At 48.8% G+C, this 19,015-nt stretch overlaps 1 protein-coding gene across 2 annotated transcripts in view; it reads right to left on the bottom strand.

The window, feature by feature from the left end:
* The window catches only part of RPH3AL (rabphilin 3A like (without C2 domains)), a 144,889-nt gene that overhangs the window by 16,719 nt on the left and 109,155 nt on the right, over nucleotides 1–19,015 (bottom strand). For both annotated transcript variants that reach the window (XM_049701940.1, XM_049701941.1), the window contains one exon: nucleotides 7,925–8,099. In XM_049701940.1, coding sequence (XP_049557897.1) covers nucleotides 7,925–8,099 — 175 coding nt within the window. The remainder of the gene's footprint in view (nucleotides 1–7,924; nucleotides 8,100–19,015) is intronic.

The following is a 19,015-nucleotide window of genomic DNA, read 5'->3' as shown; positions in this document are numbered from 1 at the left end:
CCCAGCTCTGCTTTTGGGGAAAGCAGCCTCAATTGGGCGTAACGGGCCACACCATCTATAATGTCTGACAGGTTACAGGCTTGATGCATAAAAGGGCATCCTGAGCAGGAGGGAGTTGGGCCAATCGTGTCCTCCCCAAGTGTGGACATGGGTCCTGAGAGTGGGGGCAGAGGCTGAGACTGAAGGGCATGCAGACTTGCAGCTGAGTACCAGCTGCTGGACGGGCAGAGGTTGGGGAACGGAGCTGATCCGAGAGTTCCCTGAGAAGCAGAAGAAGATGCTGCCATATCGCCCCATCCCCACAGGCCTCGAAAGCCTACCTCTCCGTCCCTGCTTCTGGGAGAACTTCCTCAGCAGCCTGGCAACCAGACACCCTTGAACCAAGTCCGAAAGGGGAAAGCCAGTGTGTGTGGCGATTTGGGTAACAGCTTTGCTCCGAGCTACTCTCAGAGGGGAGGAGAGTGGGCTGGGATTCAGAAGCCTGCGTCCCAGGCCCTCTTAGCGGCAGCCTATGTGACCTTGGGCAGACACCCCACTCGTCCTCCGTCACTTAGAGCCAATTTCACGTCCTTAGCTGCCCCATAGGCTGTTCTGAGCATCAGATGAGATAATGGCTGTGAGTCAAGGAGCTCTGGCTGAGGCCAATGCAGTAGCAATGACTCGGCTTCTCCAGGGGGACAGGAGATGGCGGCGCAGGGGCGGGAAGGCTGGCTGAGGGTTCATTCAGGAAGGGCGGCCCCAGGAAAACATTTGCAGCTGAGCTGAACCAGACTGCTTAACCCAAACAACCTCGAAGCTTGCTTTCACTGGACTGCAAACAGAACCACAGTTCGGGATTTTAAAAAAAATTTTGTTTAAAATCTAGTGAACCAATAAAGTGATAACGAAACTCTGATTTTTCTTAAAACTACCCAGCTGGAAAAAATCCAAAACCTCGAAGTACTTTTCCAGAACAGACCTTGAAGTGACCAGTGTGTCATTCTGTTCAGTTCCACCCAGGAAGCCTGTCCTCTGCTCAGGGGGATGACGGAGGGTGGGAGGAGGGAGGGTTCCTGCGGAGGGTCCTGGGGAGGGATTGCACCCGGGCCTCAGTGGGGAGGGGAAAGGGAGTTTGCCTCGTGCCTACTGGGTGCTCAGGGCACCTGCCTGTGCTCAGCTGGGGCTTTTTGGGGTCTAGCGGGGCGGGCAGAATGGAAAGGCCTCCCCAGTCCGGCCAGTCCACAGGGCGGTGACGAAAGCTTTAGATGGCGATGGGCCCCCGGCCCCCAACCCCTGCCTGGCCCCAGGCTCCCTAAGAGAGGTGAATATAGCAAAGCCTCACAGATCCAGGAGTCGGTCTCCCAGGAACCTCGACTCTCTGGCTCCCATCTGAGAAAAGGACACACATCCTAAAATACCCCCGGAGCACTGTATGGACCCGAGACTTGGGGCTTCAGCGCTGCCCCCACCCCATCACAGGTGTACAGCCACAGCTGGGAAAGGCGGGGCAGGCCAGCCACAGAGCAGACCCAGGGCAGTGCTGTCTCCCAGTCACAGCACTGGGGGCTGAAGAAAATAAGCACCATCACGTTAAGTGTCCTCGGCCTTGGAGGCAGAGAAGCACAAAATCCTATCTGAGAAAAGCTGCCACACATAACGACTTCAGTCAGATCAGTTCAGCTCTCCATCAACAGGCCATCAGGCTCCTCCAGCGCAAGTACCAGCCTGCTTCTACTATAATGCAAGGCTGCAGAAGGGAAAAGCTTAATGTTCCAGCCTCCTCTTTAATCTTTCTTCTTTTCCTTATAGTGATGGCTGGAACTGTAGCAATCATCTTGTGACCGTGAGGGAAAGAGCAAGAAATATCAAGACATCTGTCCTGACCTCACTGAGCTGCTGAACCAAAGCTGCAGTTGCCTCCTCTAAGCTTTCAAGTATATGAGAAGGGCTTCCCTGGTGGCGCAGTGGTTAAGAATCTGCCTGCCAATGCAGGGGACGTGGGTTCGAGCCCTGGTCTGAGAAGATCCCACATGCTGCGGAGCAACTAAGCCCGTGCGCCACAACCACTGAGCCTGCGCTCTAGAGCCCACGAGCCACAACTACTGAAGCCCACGTGCCTAGAGCCCGTGCTCTGCAACAAGGGAAGCCACCGCAATGAGAAGCCTGTGCACAGCAATGAAGAGTAGCCCCTGCTGGCTGCAACTAGAAGCCCCCGCGCAGCAACAAAGACCCAACGCAGCCAAAAAAAAAAAAAAAAAAAAGAAAAGCATGTGAGAAAAAAAATGTAATCTCTTATTACCCAAATATGCCAGATTAATATCCCTACACCCAGCAAATATCTTTCCACACACTGCCCGAGGGTGGGAATCCAGCTGAGAGGAAAGATGCCTGCAGAAGGGGTGGGTCCAACTCGAAAGAGATTAAGACCTAAGAGCCCACAGTACTGGTTCTACTATTTACACCTTACATTTCTCAAGGGAACAAAGAGGCCTGGGAGCACACAAAAACTGACTATATTTATTGCTGCCATAAACTTGGACCTGCCAAGGGAAAGTAGCGTGGAGCACGCAGTCCCGTTGGATTGACTGGCTGGGAGGGTGGAGCCCTTTCCCCAGAGGCAGCCAGGTCGGACCCAGGGTCAGTCACAGGAGGAACTCAGGTCATATTCTTTCTCTACCCCAGAAAGAATGAATGTCCTGCTATGAGTAAGCTTGTAGGGGGCTCACCAAGGGGTCTGCACGCAAATCCTGGACCCAAATCAACACCCAGTGTCCACAGGAGGGAGAGCATAGCCAACTCAGGTAGTCATCCTACCTGTCCTGTAGGCGCCAGAGTATCTCTGAGTTTGACACAGAGGAAAGAAACACTTCTAATCTTTCTCTAATACATTCACTGTGTTATTTCTAACATTTAGATCTTTAATCTGTCTGCAATGTGTTTCTGGATACAGATGGAATGGGATGGAAATCTAATTATGCTAGCCCTGGTTGATAAATAAACGAGTTATTTTCCCGTTGAACTGGAAAGCTACCTATGTTTAGCTTCCATACATCCTTAGGTCTATTATTCTTCTATTCTGTTCCACTTATCTATATAAATATTCTATTTATTCTGGTGACAACACTACACTGTTTCTCTTGACTATAGTAACTTAAAAAAAAATTGAAGTACAGTCGATTTACAATGTTTTAGGTGTACAGCAAAGTGATTTAGTTATACACACACACACACACACACACACATACTCTTTTTCAGATTCTTCTCCATTATAGGTTATTACAAGATATCGAATATAGTTCCCTATGCTATACAGTAGGTCCTTGTTTATCTAGTTTACATACAGTAGTGTGTATTTGTGAAACCCAAATCCCCAATTTATCCCTCCCCTCCTTTTCCCCTTTGGCAACTATAAGTTTGTTTTCTATGTCTGTGAGTCTATTTCTGTTTTGTAAATAAGTTCATTTGTATCATTTTTTAAGATGCCACATATAAGTGACATCATATGATATTTATCTTTGTCTGACTTACTTCACTCAGTATGATAACCTCTAAGTCCATCCATGTTGCTGCAAATGGCATGATTTCATTCTTTTTTATGGCTGAGTAATATTCCACTGTGTGTCCTTTGATAAGATTCTATAATTTTCTCGATGTTTGACGTATAATTCTTTTTTAAAATTTGTTTCTGGGCATTTTACAATTTTTGTTGCAATTATGAATGGATTTTTCCAGTTCTAATTAGTCAGTATAGAGTAAAACTGTTGATTTTTTGGTGTAAACTATTGATTTACTCTGTGTCCTGTCACTTCCCAAATTCTCTTATTAATCCTGGTGGGTTGTTTTAATAGACCCTCTTGGGTTTTCTTGGCATACAATTACATCACCTGCAAATAAGAGAATTTTTTCTTTTCCAATAGTGACAGATTATTTTATTTTCTTGCCTTGTTACATTAGTTAAATACTACAGTATACTGTTGAATGATGGTGATGGAGGTATTCTTAACTTGTCTTTTGACAGAACATGGCTTCAGTGCTTTATCAGTTAATATGATATTTGGTGTTACATTTCTGCTTTTTGAGTAATTTTATCATATTTAAGTATTTCCTTTTATTCTCATACTACTTAAACTTTTTATTTAACAGATTTTTTTTAACCTTGTAGAAGAAGACATTTCAAAGCAAGACAGGAAACCTATGAGCCACAAAGCAAAAGAAAGACATACTTGACTTCACAAAAATGAAAAGAAATTGTTTTTAACTGGCGAAATACTATAAGTAAACACTAAAGTCAAACAAAATATAAAGTCAAGGAGAAAAAGGTTTGCAACCCATTTAATACCCCTAAGGAGCATCTACAAATCAGTAAGAGAAAATAAACAACATAATAAAAAATGAGCAATGAGTTTAAACAGGGAAGTTTTAAAAGAGGAAGCTTAAATAATCAATAAATAATAAGACATGAAGACACGTTCAAATGTACAAATTAGAAAAATGAAATATCATTTTTCTTCTAGCCTACTGGCCAAAATGATAAACACCAAAAATATTCATGGCAGGCAAGGATGCAGGTATAGGTGAGTATAAAAAACTATAACAGGGCTTCCCTGGTGGCACAGTGGTTGAGAGTCCGCCTGCCGATGCAGGGGACACGGGTTCGTGCCCCGGTCCGGGAGGATCCCACATGCCGCGGAGCGGCTGGGCCCGTGAGCCATGGCCGCTGAGCCTGCGCGTCCGGAGACTGTGCTCCGCAACGGGAGAGGCCACAACAGTGAGAGGCCCGCGTACCGCCAAAAAAAAACAAAAACAAAACCAAAAAAAACTGTAACATTTTCAGAATATAGTTTGGTAATGTCTATTGACATTTAAAACACACAACCCGTTTTTGGAAACCTGCCCTACGGAAATAGAAGTATCATATACATATAAGGATGTTTCAGTACTGCCTGCAGTGGCAAAAAGCCAGAAATCATTTGAATGTTCATCAATAGGTGAATAATTAAATCACAATATATGATATGATGGGATTTTACTCAGCCATTAAAAAGAATAAAGTAAAATCTATGTGTCTATTGGCCTGGAGGGATGCCCACGATATTCTGTTAAGTGAGAAAAGCAACATGCAGAGTTATGGGTAAGAGGCTATTTTTGTTGTTAAAATAAAAACGAAAGAAAACATAACCCTGTATCAAGCACATGTTGGTAGGAATAGGGAGAAAGGGGTTTGGAGATGATGGCAGGAGAGATTTTAATTCTTCATAGACTTTTGAATTGTTTAACTTGTTAAAAATATATCAGGTATGCTCATGTAATTAAAAATTAACCAAGACAATCTAAAGGAGGAAGAAAAGGGACCTGCCTCAAAAACATCAATACATTTCACTTGATTGCTCTGTGGCCTGCAAACGTCTTGGCTTCTATCTATTGATTCCCCTTCCTCTTCCAAGTGAAGTGAGCTGGGATGGCGGGGGAGAAGCTGGGAGACACAGGTGTACCTGCCCAAGAGGGAGGGAGGGAGGGAGGGAGAGTGAAAGACAGAGGAGAGAGTGTGGCAGGGGCCGGTGACGGGGCGGTGGTCAGAGAGAGGGAGCTGGTGTCAGGATCAGCTTCCACATAGGGAGCAGGGACTGTGGGGCTAGCCCTGGAGACAGGGATGCGGGAGGAGAGCTGCCTCAGGAGAGCAAGGTGGTTTTCACAGCCTCCTGGGCTGTCCACCAGACCCCTGACCCAGGGGAGCCTGAGGTCCTAATGAAAATCCCTCCACAGGCCTTTCAAACATCCCGGAGCAGGTGGGTAGTTCATCCCTTCATTCTTCCACTCAATCACCTAATAAGCATCTACCTCGTGCCTCTCCCAGGCTACGTGCTGAGGAATCGGCCTGTTCAGGACAGACATGGCCCCGCCTGCAGACAGCTTCCAGCGTGGTTGGGGGAGCCGACACCCCAGTGCTGGTCACTCTGTTTCTGTCTGGCCCAAGCTCAGTTGGGGCTGAATGGGGTGCTACGAGGGCCAGGCTTAGCACACAGGCTCTGATCTGGACCACAGACCTCAGCTCTGACCCCAGCCTCCTGCCTGACACCCCGCACCACTGATGACGGGGCTGCAGATGGCGAGGGGAAGCCACTTTCCAGCGGCCTCGTGCTCTGGGGGCCTGGGGGGCTTCCAACCCAGTCTGCGGAGGGAGACCGAGTTCACACCGGGGTCGGCGGGACCTCCACGTTGCCTGGCCCGGCCTCACTGCAAAGTCAGTTAATAACGGTGCCAACTCCAAGTGTGTGGGCCGCTGGCCTCCTTGCCCACATAATTAAAAGGGCATCTGTGTGTCTGCGTGGCTGACGAGGAGACAAGAGAAGGTCCTGCCCTTCCCTAGGGATGTGTGTGCGTGTGTGTGTGTGTGTGTGTGTGTGTGTGCACGCATGCGTGCTCATGTGTGCCGCACTGGTGCTGGAGCAGACAGGGCACTGAGGCCCCTCGGGGTGAGGCCTCAAGGTCTCTCCTCCTCAATCTATGGGAAACAACATTCTAGACCCACCAGCGTCCCCCAGCTTCAGCCTCCACAGCCGTATCTCTTCCCTCGGTCTGAGGGACACAGATGCACCCCGACCAGGCTGGGGCAGGAGAAAGCCCCGGCGCTGAGGGTGGAAAAGGGGCTCCCCCCTGGCCGCCCGCTGCCCCCTGACTGCCCAGGTTGCACCTGCACTTGCCGTGGTCCCCACCGAGGCTGCTCTGTGGCAGTGATGGCAGGAAAGGTGAACTCACGGGAATTAGAAGGGCAAACAGAGCCCAGGAGAATTAGGCAGGAAGGCTGGCTGCAAAAACCCGAGTGATGCCGAGAAAAAGTATCTGGAGAACAGACACCAAGCTGTTAATGCCGGTTATGTCTGGAAGGGCTGACCTACAGGGGATTTTTACCTCGAAACTATATCATTTGACAACTTTCAAAACTGTATTAATAAACATGCCTTACTTTTGTAACAAGAAAACCAAAGTCCAAATGACAAGAAGATAAATGCCAGGTCATAATCCAAACATGGAGATGTTCGAGAGCCCCTCAGAAGCAGATGCCATGTCTACTCTCTTGGGTCCATCGTCCCCAGGAGCAGGATAAGCCCTCATCCCTCTGGCTGCCGTGTCTCATGTAGGACCCTCAGACCCTGAGTCTTGGGCTGAAACTCTGACATTTCAGGGCAGAAGGAGTCAAAGCCGCAAGGGCAGGACCCCACCTTTTGGTTCCAGCTCTGCCACACCGAACTGAGAAAATCCCTCCTCTTCTCTGGGCCTCAGGCTACTCATCTATAAAATGGGGCTACAAAATACCTGTTCTGTCCACCTCCAGAGTCTGTTGTGAGACCAGGAACTTTGAAAATAAAATCACAAGCACTAAAGCATCATGCAAGCAGTGGAGAGCTGTCCACCACCCCAAGCACCGTTATCATGACCCATGGGGCGCGTTCCCCTTCTGATGGTGGCCACTTAGGACACACCCACATCAGTGCAGTCACCACAAACACCAAGGGGCCCTGGGCACACCGTCACTTTGCTTGTTAAGACCAGGGAAGCCAGGAGTCCCCCTTCCTGAGACATAGACAAGCACTGAAAAGAGGTGGTACAGACCTGCCTTAGAAAGATGTATTTTCATACTTTGCAAAAAACCTCAACTGGCATCACATTTCTGCACAGATCCCTAGTGCTGTCCATGGCATTGCTGCCCCCTAATTAGTGCTTGCTGGTGAAACGGCCCCCAGGGGACCCTCCTGATGCAAGCAAGCACCCTGCTGAGGACCAGCCACCCATGTGGTGCAGGCGGGGAGCCAAGGGCACAGAGAGGGGCAAGGCCCAGTGTGAGCCAGGTGGAGGGGTGGTGGGCCCCGGCCTGGTGCATGCGGCTTGGTTTGCTGATGGCTCAGATGTGGGTTGCCATCCCGGAGACGGCGCGGTGGGGACTCACCTCTCTCTCGGGCCCACGTGTAGACGCGGCTGCTCTCAGTACTTCTGGGCTCTTGCTCTGCTGGCTCCGTGGGCAATGGTCGGAAGTGGGGGCGATCGGCCTGGCCGGGGGTCTTCAGGGGCAGGATGTACTTGGGGATCCCTCTGTAGAACCAGGCCCCCGACCTCTTCCAGACCTGGAGGGGGAGACACCTGCTCAGAGCACAGGATGCAGAGCAGTCCTCCCTGTACCCTGCTCCCAGCCGGCCCCGCCTCCCAGAAGGCGCTCAAGAGGGCACTGCATTCCTCCGGGCTGCCCCTTCCCCTCGAGACTCTGGGCAGAGCGACGAGAGGTCAGGGGACGAGCTGGGCTGGCCACGGCCTGGCACTGACCATGGTCTTGGAGAGCTTCTCGGGATGTGATTATCTCTGTGCGGGGCACAGACAGGCCCCCGGAGTTTAGAGAGAGCCACAGATTAGAATTCAGAGCAGCGAGTGCAATAAGGTTCCTGAACCCTTAACGCCTGCTTCAGAAAACGCCAAGTGCTCTGTAATCTCTTTCCTGATGAAGGAAATGTGTTCAGGGTATTTATAAGAAGAGTGGGAGCGTATGAAGGAAGGAGGTGACCTTTTCTGAGAAGAGGAAGCCTTGGCGGCTCAGAGCAGATGTGTGGGTTTGAATCCTGGATCTGTCATCCCGCAGCCGGGAGATCTGGACGCATCAACCTTTGTGACCCTCAGTTTTATCATCGGTAGGTGGAAGGCAGGAACAGTGCCAGCTCCCAGGACGGCCATGAGGGTCAGGCTTGCAAGTGAATGTAAATTCCATAGACTGGTGCCAGGCGCAGAGCAGCCACTCGGCACACATGGTGCCCGCTAGCGTCACTGTCACCCTCCTCCTGTCATCTGACAAACGTGCACAGCTTTACAACCAGGGGACCAAGGCTCCTACTCAAAAGGGACAATTTAAAACCAAAAGGCCAATCATCAAAAAATCTACAAACAATAAATGCTGGAGAGGGTGGAGAAAAGGGAACCCTCTTGCACTGCTGGTGGGAATGTAAATTGATACAGCCACTGTGGAGAACAGTATGGACTTTCCTTAAAAAACTACAAATAGAACTACCATATGACCCAGCAATCCCACTACTGGGCATATACCCTGAGAAAACCATAATTCAAAAAGAGTCATGTACCACCACGTTCATTGCAGCTCTATTTACAACAGCCAGGACATGGAAGCAACCTAAGTGTCCATCGACAGATGAATGGATAAAGAAGATGTGGCACATATATACAATGGAATATTACTCAGCCATAAAAAGAAACGAAACTGAGTCATTTGTAGTGAGGTAGATGGACATAGAGTCTGCCATTTTTCTCTTTTGAGAAAAATAAATACCGTATGCCAACACATATATATGGAATCTAAAAAAAAAAAAGGGTCTGAAGAACCTAGAGGCAGGACAGGAATAAAGACACAGATGTAGAGAATGGACTTGAGGACACGGGCAGGGGGAAGGGTAAGCTGGGACGAAGTGAGAGAGTGGCATGGACTTATATATACTACCAAATGTAAAATAGATAGCTAGTGGGAAGCAGCTGCATAGCACAGGGAGATCAGCTCGGTGCTTTGTGACCACCTAGAGGGGTGGGATAGGGAGGGTGGGAGGGAGACGAAAGAGGGAGGAGATATGGGGATATATGTATATGTATAGCTGATTCACTTTGTTATAAAGCAGAAACTGACACACCATTGTAAAGCAGTTATACTCCAATAAAGATGTTAAAAAACCCAAATCAAATCAAATCAAAAGGCCAGAGTTTGCCCTGATTCTCTAGAGGACAGTGTTTCCCACTCCCCAACTCCTCTACACCACTGGATCTGTGGGCTGTTAGCAGGGACCAAGCCAAAAAAAAAAAAAAAGAAAGAAAAGAAAAAAGAAGAGCTCTCCATCATGTCCATCAAGAAGCACCAAGTTAAACCAAGCTCTGTTGCTGCAGGACTTCTCAGAGCCTTTAATATACCAATGCGCACAGGACTCTCCAACAGAGCAAAAGGACAGACGGTTCTTCCCACTTGGAACCTACCCAGCAAGTTTTCCTAGAGGAACTCAACCCTAGTAATGGGTCTGCAGAACCTTAACTGTAGCACTTACTGTTCCCTCGTGGAGTGAGGTGTATCTATTTCTCCAAGTAGACGGCAGTCACCTCCTTATGCTCCAGAGTGCCAGGCACTGGACCACTGAGTCCAAACACTGTCCTGGGCACGAGTCACTCAGCCCTCCCTCCCAGCTTCCCTGTGCAGAAGGGCCCGCTTTTGCGTGTGGCTCTTGAATAACGTAGAGATGAATGCTTCTTGGAGCCGCCTTGGAAAACCCTTTCTGATCCTCTCGCAGCCCTCCTACGATAGGTAGATATTTCTTCGAATCAGTAATACATGCACATGATCTAAAATTCACAAAGTGTGAAATTAAAAAGTCTCCTTTCCCATTCCCAGAGGCATCTGGTGATAACGGTTCCTTGAGGAAGCTCTATTATTATTCCCACTTTCCAGATGGGAAAACTGAGGCTCGGACAAGTTAAGCAACTTGCCCAAGGCCAGCCTACCATTCTATTGGCCTCTACTCCACACTGAAGGTTCCCAGAGTCTCATCCCAACAGTCTACAGATGTGAAGCAGGGGCCTGCTAAATTGTGGTTGAGCAGGGGGTAAATCCTCAGCGGGTCAGACATCACCATCATGGATGCTAAGTGTCTAGATGCCTAGAGGGCAGGGAGGTGTCATATAGGGAGAGGAAACAAACACAAACAGCCGCCACCAAGGCTACCCTGTCCTTGTAGAGCTGCTGTGTGGCTCCTGAGACCAGGTGTCCAAGCCCAGGGCCATGGGGGGCTGGTGAGGGGCTCACTTGGCCTCCCTCTGCTAAGTGAAGGCCTGGGCATCCATCGGTGCTGGCTTTGCCTGCCCTCCCCTGGGCGTGCCAGCCTCCTGCCTCCAACATGTCTGGGTCTCGGGGGGACCAAGTGAAGCAAGCCCTCGAAAGCCATCTGGGCATGGTGGGGTCTGGGTGGGCTTAGGACCCGCATTGCACTGCCTCTCTGACCCCCACCTTGGACGTTGCTTTGCCTTTTTCCCCCTGAGAAATACATACACATCGTGCAAAACTAGGACAATAACAAAAAAGCAAAATGAGGAAGGTCACACAGATAGAGCCCTGCTTAACACTGTGTTGTGAATTTTCTTATACCCTTTCCTGGGCATATATACAATTCAGTTTTCCTCCCTCCCTCCCTCCCTCCTTTCCTTCCTTCCTTTTTGGAAGAATAGGGTCATGTAGATGCTATTATATGATACTTAACTATATATCACAGCAGTTGTACTGTGTTCATAAGTAATGGTCTCCACATGAAACTATGGTTCTATAGTTTGGATTTATTAAACTTAATTAAATCAACCCGCCACTGATGGGAGTTTAAATTGTTTCCAATTTTTCACTCTTCTGAACAGTGCTGCAAACATCATTGTGGCACACCCATCATCAGACGGCTGTCGGTTACTGCCTTAGGAAGTATCCCCAGGAGTGAAACTGCCGGGTCAAGGGATATATATACATAGATGATGACGTATAGTGTACATAGGTGATGACGCATATCGTCAGACTGCCCTCAGGAAGAAAAGTCAAATCCCCAGCGGGGCACTAAGTGACTTCAGGGCAGGGACCCCACATTACACTCTCAATTGTGTTAAAATACACACACTACAAAATTTACCATCATAACCATTTCTAAGTGTACAGTTCAGTATGTTAAGTACATTCACATTGTTGGGTAGCCCATTTCCAGAACTCTTTTAATCTTGTAAAACTGAAACTTTACCCATTAAACAAGTCCCCAGGCCCATCTCCCCCAAACCCTGGTGACCACTGTTCTACTTTCTATCTACGAATTAAGTGGAATCATAGAGTACTTGCCTTTTTGACGTACATACAGTATTCGTTATTTCACTGAGCATAACGTCCTTAAGGTTCATCAACATGTGTCAGAACTTTCTTCCTTTTTCGAGGCTGAACAATATTCCGTTTTATGTGTACACCACATTTTCTTTATCCACTCATCCGTTGATGGACACTGGGTTGCTTCCACCTTTTGGCTGGTCCTTTATTTTTGTCTGTCTCTCCCACCAGAGTCTACCAGCCGGGAGGGAGGCCCAGGGCGTCTCTGCTCAACACTGGATCTTTAAGCTCCTAGCACACGCCTGACACACAGTAGGGGCTCCGTAAACACCGGCTGAACGACTGAATTGGCAGCCGTGGCTTGTTTGCTGGAGCGTGACCCAATCCATATAGTCTGTCGCCTTCCTGGGGAAGTGGCCGGAGGGTTTCACCCAAGTTCTTGTAATTAATCAAGTGGATTTACCACTTCAGATTAAAAGGGGGATAAAGAGGGAGTGCCTAGCAGGGCGTGCCAAGGTGCACATCCCTGACCTTGAACTTCAGGGCACAAGGCAGCCACGTGCTCCCAGTCTTTCCTCGAGCACCAGTGAGACCCACAGCCCCGGCTGCCCCTGCCCACCCTGGCATATCCCAGCCAGCGGGCCCCATGCCATCAGCTTCATTTCCTGTTGCAACGATCCACCTCCACCCCTACCACCCACTTAAAAAACACTGATCAGTCAAGTGCTTTTGGAAAACGGGATAAAGAGCACAAGACCCAAAGTATTAGGTTGAATTGCATGAAACTACTGATATTCAGCCTTTGTGTGTGTGTGTGTGTGTTCAACCATTTTTGACCTATAAAAACCCCTGTCAGTTTCATACAATTCACCCCGATATTTATGCGCAGCAGGGGCCATGGCCCCACGGGTCTGCCAGGCGTGCAGCGCCTCCCTGGGGTCTAGAAGGCAGGTGAGTTCATTGTACCGGGGCCTTGGTCTGTCCGTTTCTCTCGTGCTGGCGCTGCAGTTCAGGTGGAAGGCCGGATACTGCTGTGATGGGCAGAGACCAGACCAGACTGGCTGGTGATCCCGGACCAGCTGGAGGAGCAGCGTTTTCTGAGTCCCCGAGGCAGAGGGACGAGAGCACACAGGTGCATCACTAGGTATGGGGGGCACACCGTGTAGGGGTGCATTCAAGACACTGTCGGGTGTTTTGGAAAATGCCTTCCACGTGGGAGAGTCAAACTGGTGAGGCGAGGGGTGAGGGACCCCCAGTTCTGAGCAGCCATCTCCCCTCCCCCCACACCAGTCCCGGCATGTCCTCAGACCTTCTCCCGCCTTGCTGCCCGCCGCCACCCTGTAAAATGCAGTAGCTTTTAATCACGTGATTTCTGCTGTGGGCATCCAAGCCTATCACCCACAGTCTGGCATCAACGCTTGACTCGCTCCCCAAGAACAGCGGTGGGAAAAGCCCTCCGTGGAAATTAACCCCCAACCATCCTGTCTAGGGCCGCGGATGGGGAAAACCTTTGCTTTTTGGAGAAGCCGTGTGATTCTGCAAAGCCACGCTCTGCTCCCCACGAGTGGTTCCCTGTGATAAGGCCAGCAAAGCAGCTAACCTTGAAAATGCCATTTAATGAGAAAAAACCCACACAGCCCCCATGACACTTGCGGGAGGCCAGGGTGTGGGGTGGCTTCAGCCTTAAATCCTCCCCTCGCACCGCCTCGTGCGCGCGTGCGTTGCTCCGCCTCGCGCGCTGTGCTCCGCCTCGCGCGCTGTGCTCCGCCTCGCGCGCTGGTGCTCCTCTGCCTCGAGGTTTTCATTCCAGTTTCACCTCGCTGCCAACCTGACAGCAGATACTGATGGATATTAGCCAAGCTGTTCCCAGGGAATTTTAATTACCATGATAACAATCGCTAATCATCGGCATTTCCTGAACGGCTGTGGCTGGAGAAGGTGGTAATTGGCAGAGCCTGTTGGACAGAAGGGCAGGTCTAGGGCACTGGCCTCCAGGGAGGATGTGGGAGGGGTGGCCTAAGACCTCTGCCCCTGCTCCCCGCTCTGCCTTCCGTGTGTTACCACCTCTCCCCACCTCCCACGCGACTCAGGAGTTCACCTGCGTCAACTCAGGGGAGGCGACCACGCTCTCCGCTCCTCACCCCAGGGGTGGGAGTGGGGGGACAGTCGGGCCTTCGCACATGCTGTTCCTTGCACCTGGAGTGCCCTTCACCCTTGGCTCCATGAGGCAGGGACACTTCCCCTAGGAAGCCTTCAGTGCCACTTTATGCATAATCAGAGCAGCTCTGCTGCCCCAGACCCTCACCCAGCTAAGAAGCTGTGAGCTCTTCCAGGGCAGGGCTGTGCGGGAGCCATCCCTGTATTCCCAGGACCCAGCTAGGAGGCTGTACGTGGCAGGAATGTTGCTGACTGAGTGACTGAATGAACAAACCAAGTTGGCAAAACAAAGGAACTGTCCCCGGGGACAGAGCGTGGGACTCTGCCTTCAGGGGGACCACATTCTGTTTGCTTAACAAGCTCCAGTCTTGAAAAGCCGTGGGAAATGGCCTGTTACTGAATGTCTCTTAAAGGGTCCACCCACCCTGGCAGGGAGACAGCATAGCTCTCCCTACCCCATTACCTGAACACACACACACACACACCTACACGCACACACACACAAACACACACACAGTGCTGGCTTCCCAGGAGCTCTGACAGGCAAGCTAGACTCCACAACGTGGCAAATAAGACCCCAGGGCTCCGCCAGCTCCTGCCTCTCTCCCCAGCACTGGGGATCACCCAACATAGCCACTCCCACCCCAGGACCACACTAAGCTGTCCACGCCCCCAGGCCTTTGTACACCTTCCCTGGGCTGGGAGAATGCAATCCAGCCTTTAGGAAACTACTTTTATCCAGAAGCTTCCACAGAACCATGCAGGTCTCCCACTTCAGTGCACGCACATTGTTATGAAGGCCTATTTGCATGTCTGTTTCTTGCACCAGGTTGAAAGCACCATGACAGCAGGAGCCCCCCAGGCCCCCCGGCACCTGCTAGCACATGCTAGATGCCTGACAAATACCCATCAGCTGAGATTACTGAACACATATCCAAATTTCAAGGCTTTCAACTCAGCTTACTTAACAGAAACACTGGCTCTTAGAGGGTGCTAAGGACTGAACTGTGCCCCATCCCCAAATTCATATATTGAAGCCATAAACCCCAGCGTGATGGTATTTGGAGATGGGGGTCTTTGGGAGGTAATTAGGTTTAGATGAGGTCATAAGGGTGGGGCCCTCACGATGGGATTAACGTCCTTAGAGGAAGAGATACCGGAGGGCTTGCCTTTCTCTCCTCTGTGTAAGGACACAGTGAGATGGCAGTCTGCAAGCCAGGAAGAGAGCCCTCACTGGGAACTAAATGTGCTGGCACCCTGATCTGGAACTTCCAGCCTCCAGAACTGTGAGAAATAAACTCCTATTAAGCCCCTTGTGTATGTTATTTTGTTATGGCAGCCCGAGTTAAGACAGAGGGAGACATTGCCTGGGAGGTTGTAGTAGATTAAACATGGTCCCAAATTATTTTCCTCTTTTCCCATCAAGAGGTGGAGTCTATTTTCCCCACCTCTTGAATCTGGTCTAGGCTTGTGATTTGCTTTGACACGTAAAATGTGGCAGAAGTAACATGTGAAAACTTCTGACCAGTTTGGAACACTGCTGCCATCATGAGAGAGCCTAGTCCAGGGTACGAAGGACAAAAGGCCACATGGAGAAGAACCAAGACACCCCAGCCAACAGCCAGCAGCGGCTGCAGAGGAGTGAGGCTTCTTGGACCCTGACCTCAGTCAAACTGTCAGATGACTACGGTCCATGAATGACACCAGGAGACACCAGCAAAAGAATCACCCTGATGAGCCCAGACCAAGCTGCAGATGAGCAAATAAATGATTGCTTTTTCAAGGCATTTAAGCCTCCACACCTCTGGTAGGACATCCAACCTCTACACACTTCTAGAAAAAGGAAACAATCGGATAGGTTGGTAATTAACTGAATAAAGTAGGAAAGTTAAATTCAGGGACTTAAAATATATATAGGCTCATTCATCAAATATGAACAACATGCTACAAAAAAGGAACAATTGGAGAATAAGAAAAGGCCCCTAGAAACTAAAACTATAATGCAGAAATATAAAAATGTAAAATAAAGGCCGGAAGATAAAAATGAGAAAATTTGGAAGGCTGGAGCACAAAGATGAAGAAACAGAAAAAAGTGGAAGAAATGATGAAGTCAAAAATGCTCAACCTGAGGGGTCAAATTCCTAATAATAGACTCCTCAGAAACAGAGCAATAGAAAAACATTTCCAGGAGCTGAAAGAGGACATGAGACTTCAGATTAAAAGGTTTTTAATTGAATTTAAGGCAGAAAAAAAGGAAAGTAAAATACATACTCATAAAATCACTTAGTTATAAATATAAAAAGATCCTAGAAGCTTCCAGAAAGAAAAAATAGGTCTCTTACAAGGAAACCAGAATTAGAACAGCATCAGACTTATCATCGGCACACTGGATACTAAAAGACTTTGCATCTAGAATTCTACCAAACTGTCAATGAAACAAGAGAATAGAGACATTTTTAGACTTGCAAGGACTCCAATTTTCCTATATATGGTCTCTTTTTAAGAGGTTACTTCAGGATGAGCTCCAACAAAACAGAGGTGAAAAACAAGAAAGACAAGATCCTAGAAACAGTGTCTCCAACTCAGCAGGTGAGTCAAAGGGAAATGCCATGAAGACGGCTTTCAGTAAGTAGTGCAGGATAGAGCCGGAAAAGGGTCTGCAGGGGTTTCTGACAGGAAAAGAGAAGGCTCCACGCAATAGAAGGTAAAATCAAGGAGCTGCATAAAAGGACATAGAGTTTCATTATTTTTTGTCAATGAGAACAAAGGGCAATAAAAAACTCCAAGGGAAAACTAAAATCATACCAGAAAGTCATGGTCCAAATATTAGGGAACTTAAACTGTGATGTGGTTTAAGATATAAAGAGTTAAAAAGAAATCCATTTGATCATGATACTAGGAATGTTTTCCTTTGGATGGTCCAGGGGTCGAGGTGTCACAAATTACCAAAATGTGATCTTCACGTATCATTTGACCCCGAGGTGTTTTTTTTTTTTTTTCGGTACGTGGGCCTCTCACTGTTGTGGCCTCTCCCGTTCCAGAGCACAGGCTCCGGACGCGCAGGTTCCACGGCACGTGGGATCTTCCCAGACCGGGGCACGAACCCGTGTCGCCTGCATCAGCAGGCGGACTCTCAACCACTGCGCCACCAGGGAAGCCCACCCTGAGGTGTTTAATGTTTACAAAATGATAAAAAAATTTAAATCCCTAATAATTATTGAGCACTTTGTATGTGTCAGGCACCATTCCAAGAATTTTATATATAACTTATTTAACTCTCACAAAAATCCGATGAGGTGGGTGGTATTAACAGTTCTATTTTACAGATGAGGAAATCAGGCACAGAGAGAACACGTGACACAAACAGGGAAGAACAAAATAAAAATAGGACCCCAGGCAGTATAGCTCCTGAACCTGCCCTTTTCACCCTCTTACAAAATCATATACAGGTTTGTGAAATTAAATGCTATTTATTGATTTTCAGCTCTTAGAATTAATTAACCTAGAGACAAAGTGCTGTTTTCTTAGATTCTGTATTTGTCTACTTGGCATCCATTCATCACAGGGCCAAACCAACGGCCAAAGCTGTTTACATCTCCCCTGCGATGCAGCTTTTGCAGGTATGTGAAAGTCATATTACAAACCCTCCAACCGATCCTGAGTCCACACTCTAACCACCCCCTTTACCTAACTCTCACTCACCAAGCCAATAGTCCCCCTACCCTAACTCAACCCAGGGCCAGATACCAGGCAGCCAGGGCCAGCCTCTATGCCCCAGCGGCCGCTGAAACTATTCAACCTAGCCCACCCTAAGATACTTACCCTGCGCTGCTCTGCCTTTCCCGTAGAAACCCCATTAAAGGCTGTGGCGCATGCTTTCCCTTCACTCCTTTCTGCCTCTGGTGCTTCCCCATGTGGCCCTGAGTGGCGTGGGATGCCCCCTTCTTTTGGGAACTGTAAGCAATAAATTCTTCCTTCAATGGCATTAGCCTCTTCCTGTCATCACTCAGTCACCTTTGTAAACTAAGACTGAGGCATAAATCACAAAGCACGAAAGAATTAACTACAGCAACAGAACAATCTAAACGTACAATCCTGGCAATCTATTAGTAAGGGTGTCACCTAGAAAAGGAGGGAGGTGAGAGTAGGGGAGGGAAGAATAGAGGCATTCGTACCCACAACTCATGCAGAAGGAGTGGAGGTGTGAATGTTAAAGTTGATGGAAGAAGAAAGAGGCAAATAGTATAGAAAGTTACAAATGTAATCAAAGAGTTAAAAAATAATAACAGGGGCTTCCCTGGTGGCGCAGTGGTTGAGAGTCCGCCTGCCGATGCAGGGGACGCGGGTTCGTGCCCCAGTCCGGGAAGATCCCACGTGCCGCGGAGCGGCTGGGCCCGTGAGCCATGGCCGCTGAGCCTGCGCGTCCGGAGCCTGTGCTCCGCAACGGGAGAGGCCACAGCAGTGAGAGGCCCGCGTACCGCAAAAAAAAAAAAAAAAAAAAGAATAATAACAGTATCAAAAATTAGGAGGAGAGAGGGGAAGCAGAGTAGTCCAAGCTAGCCAGCTCCTTATCTTTCAGAGCATGGAGTCGAGTCGATAGAGAGTACCTAACATTGATAAAGCAAGCAAGTCAGGGCATTGCTGGGTCATATGGCAGCTCTATACGACCCAGCAGTCCCGCTACTGGCATACACCCTGAGAAAACCATAATTCAGAAAGAGTCATGCACCACAATGTTCACTGCAGCACTATTCACAATAGCCAGGACACAGAACCAACCTAAGTGTCCATCGACAGATGCATGGATGAAGAAGATGTGGCGCATATATACAATGCAATATTACTCATTCATAAAAAGAAACGATATTGAGTTATTTGTAGTGAGGTGGATGGACCTAGAGTCAGTCATACAGAGTGACGTAAGTCAGAGACAGAAAAACAAATACCGTATGCTACCACACATATATGGAATCTAAAAAAAAAAAAACGGTTCTGAAGAAC

The sequence above is a fragment of the Orcinus orca genome, chromosome 19 (genome assembly GCF_937001465.1).
Source record: "Orcinus orca chromosome 19, mOrcOrc1.1, whole genome shotgun sequence".
Lineage (NCBI taxonomy): Eukaryota > Metazoa > Chordata > Mammalia > Artiodactyla > Delphinidae > Orcinus > Orcinus orca.
The sequence above is the reverse complement of the archived record's forward strand: the minus strand, read 5'-3'. Positions and strand labels throughout refer to the sequence as shown.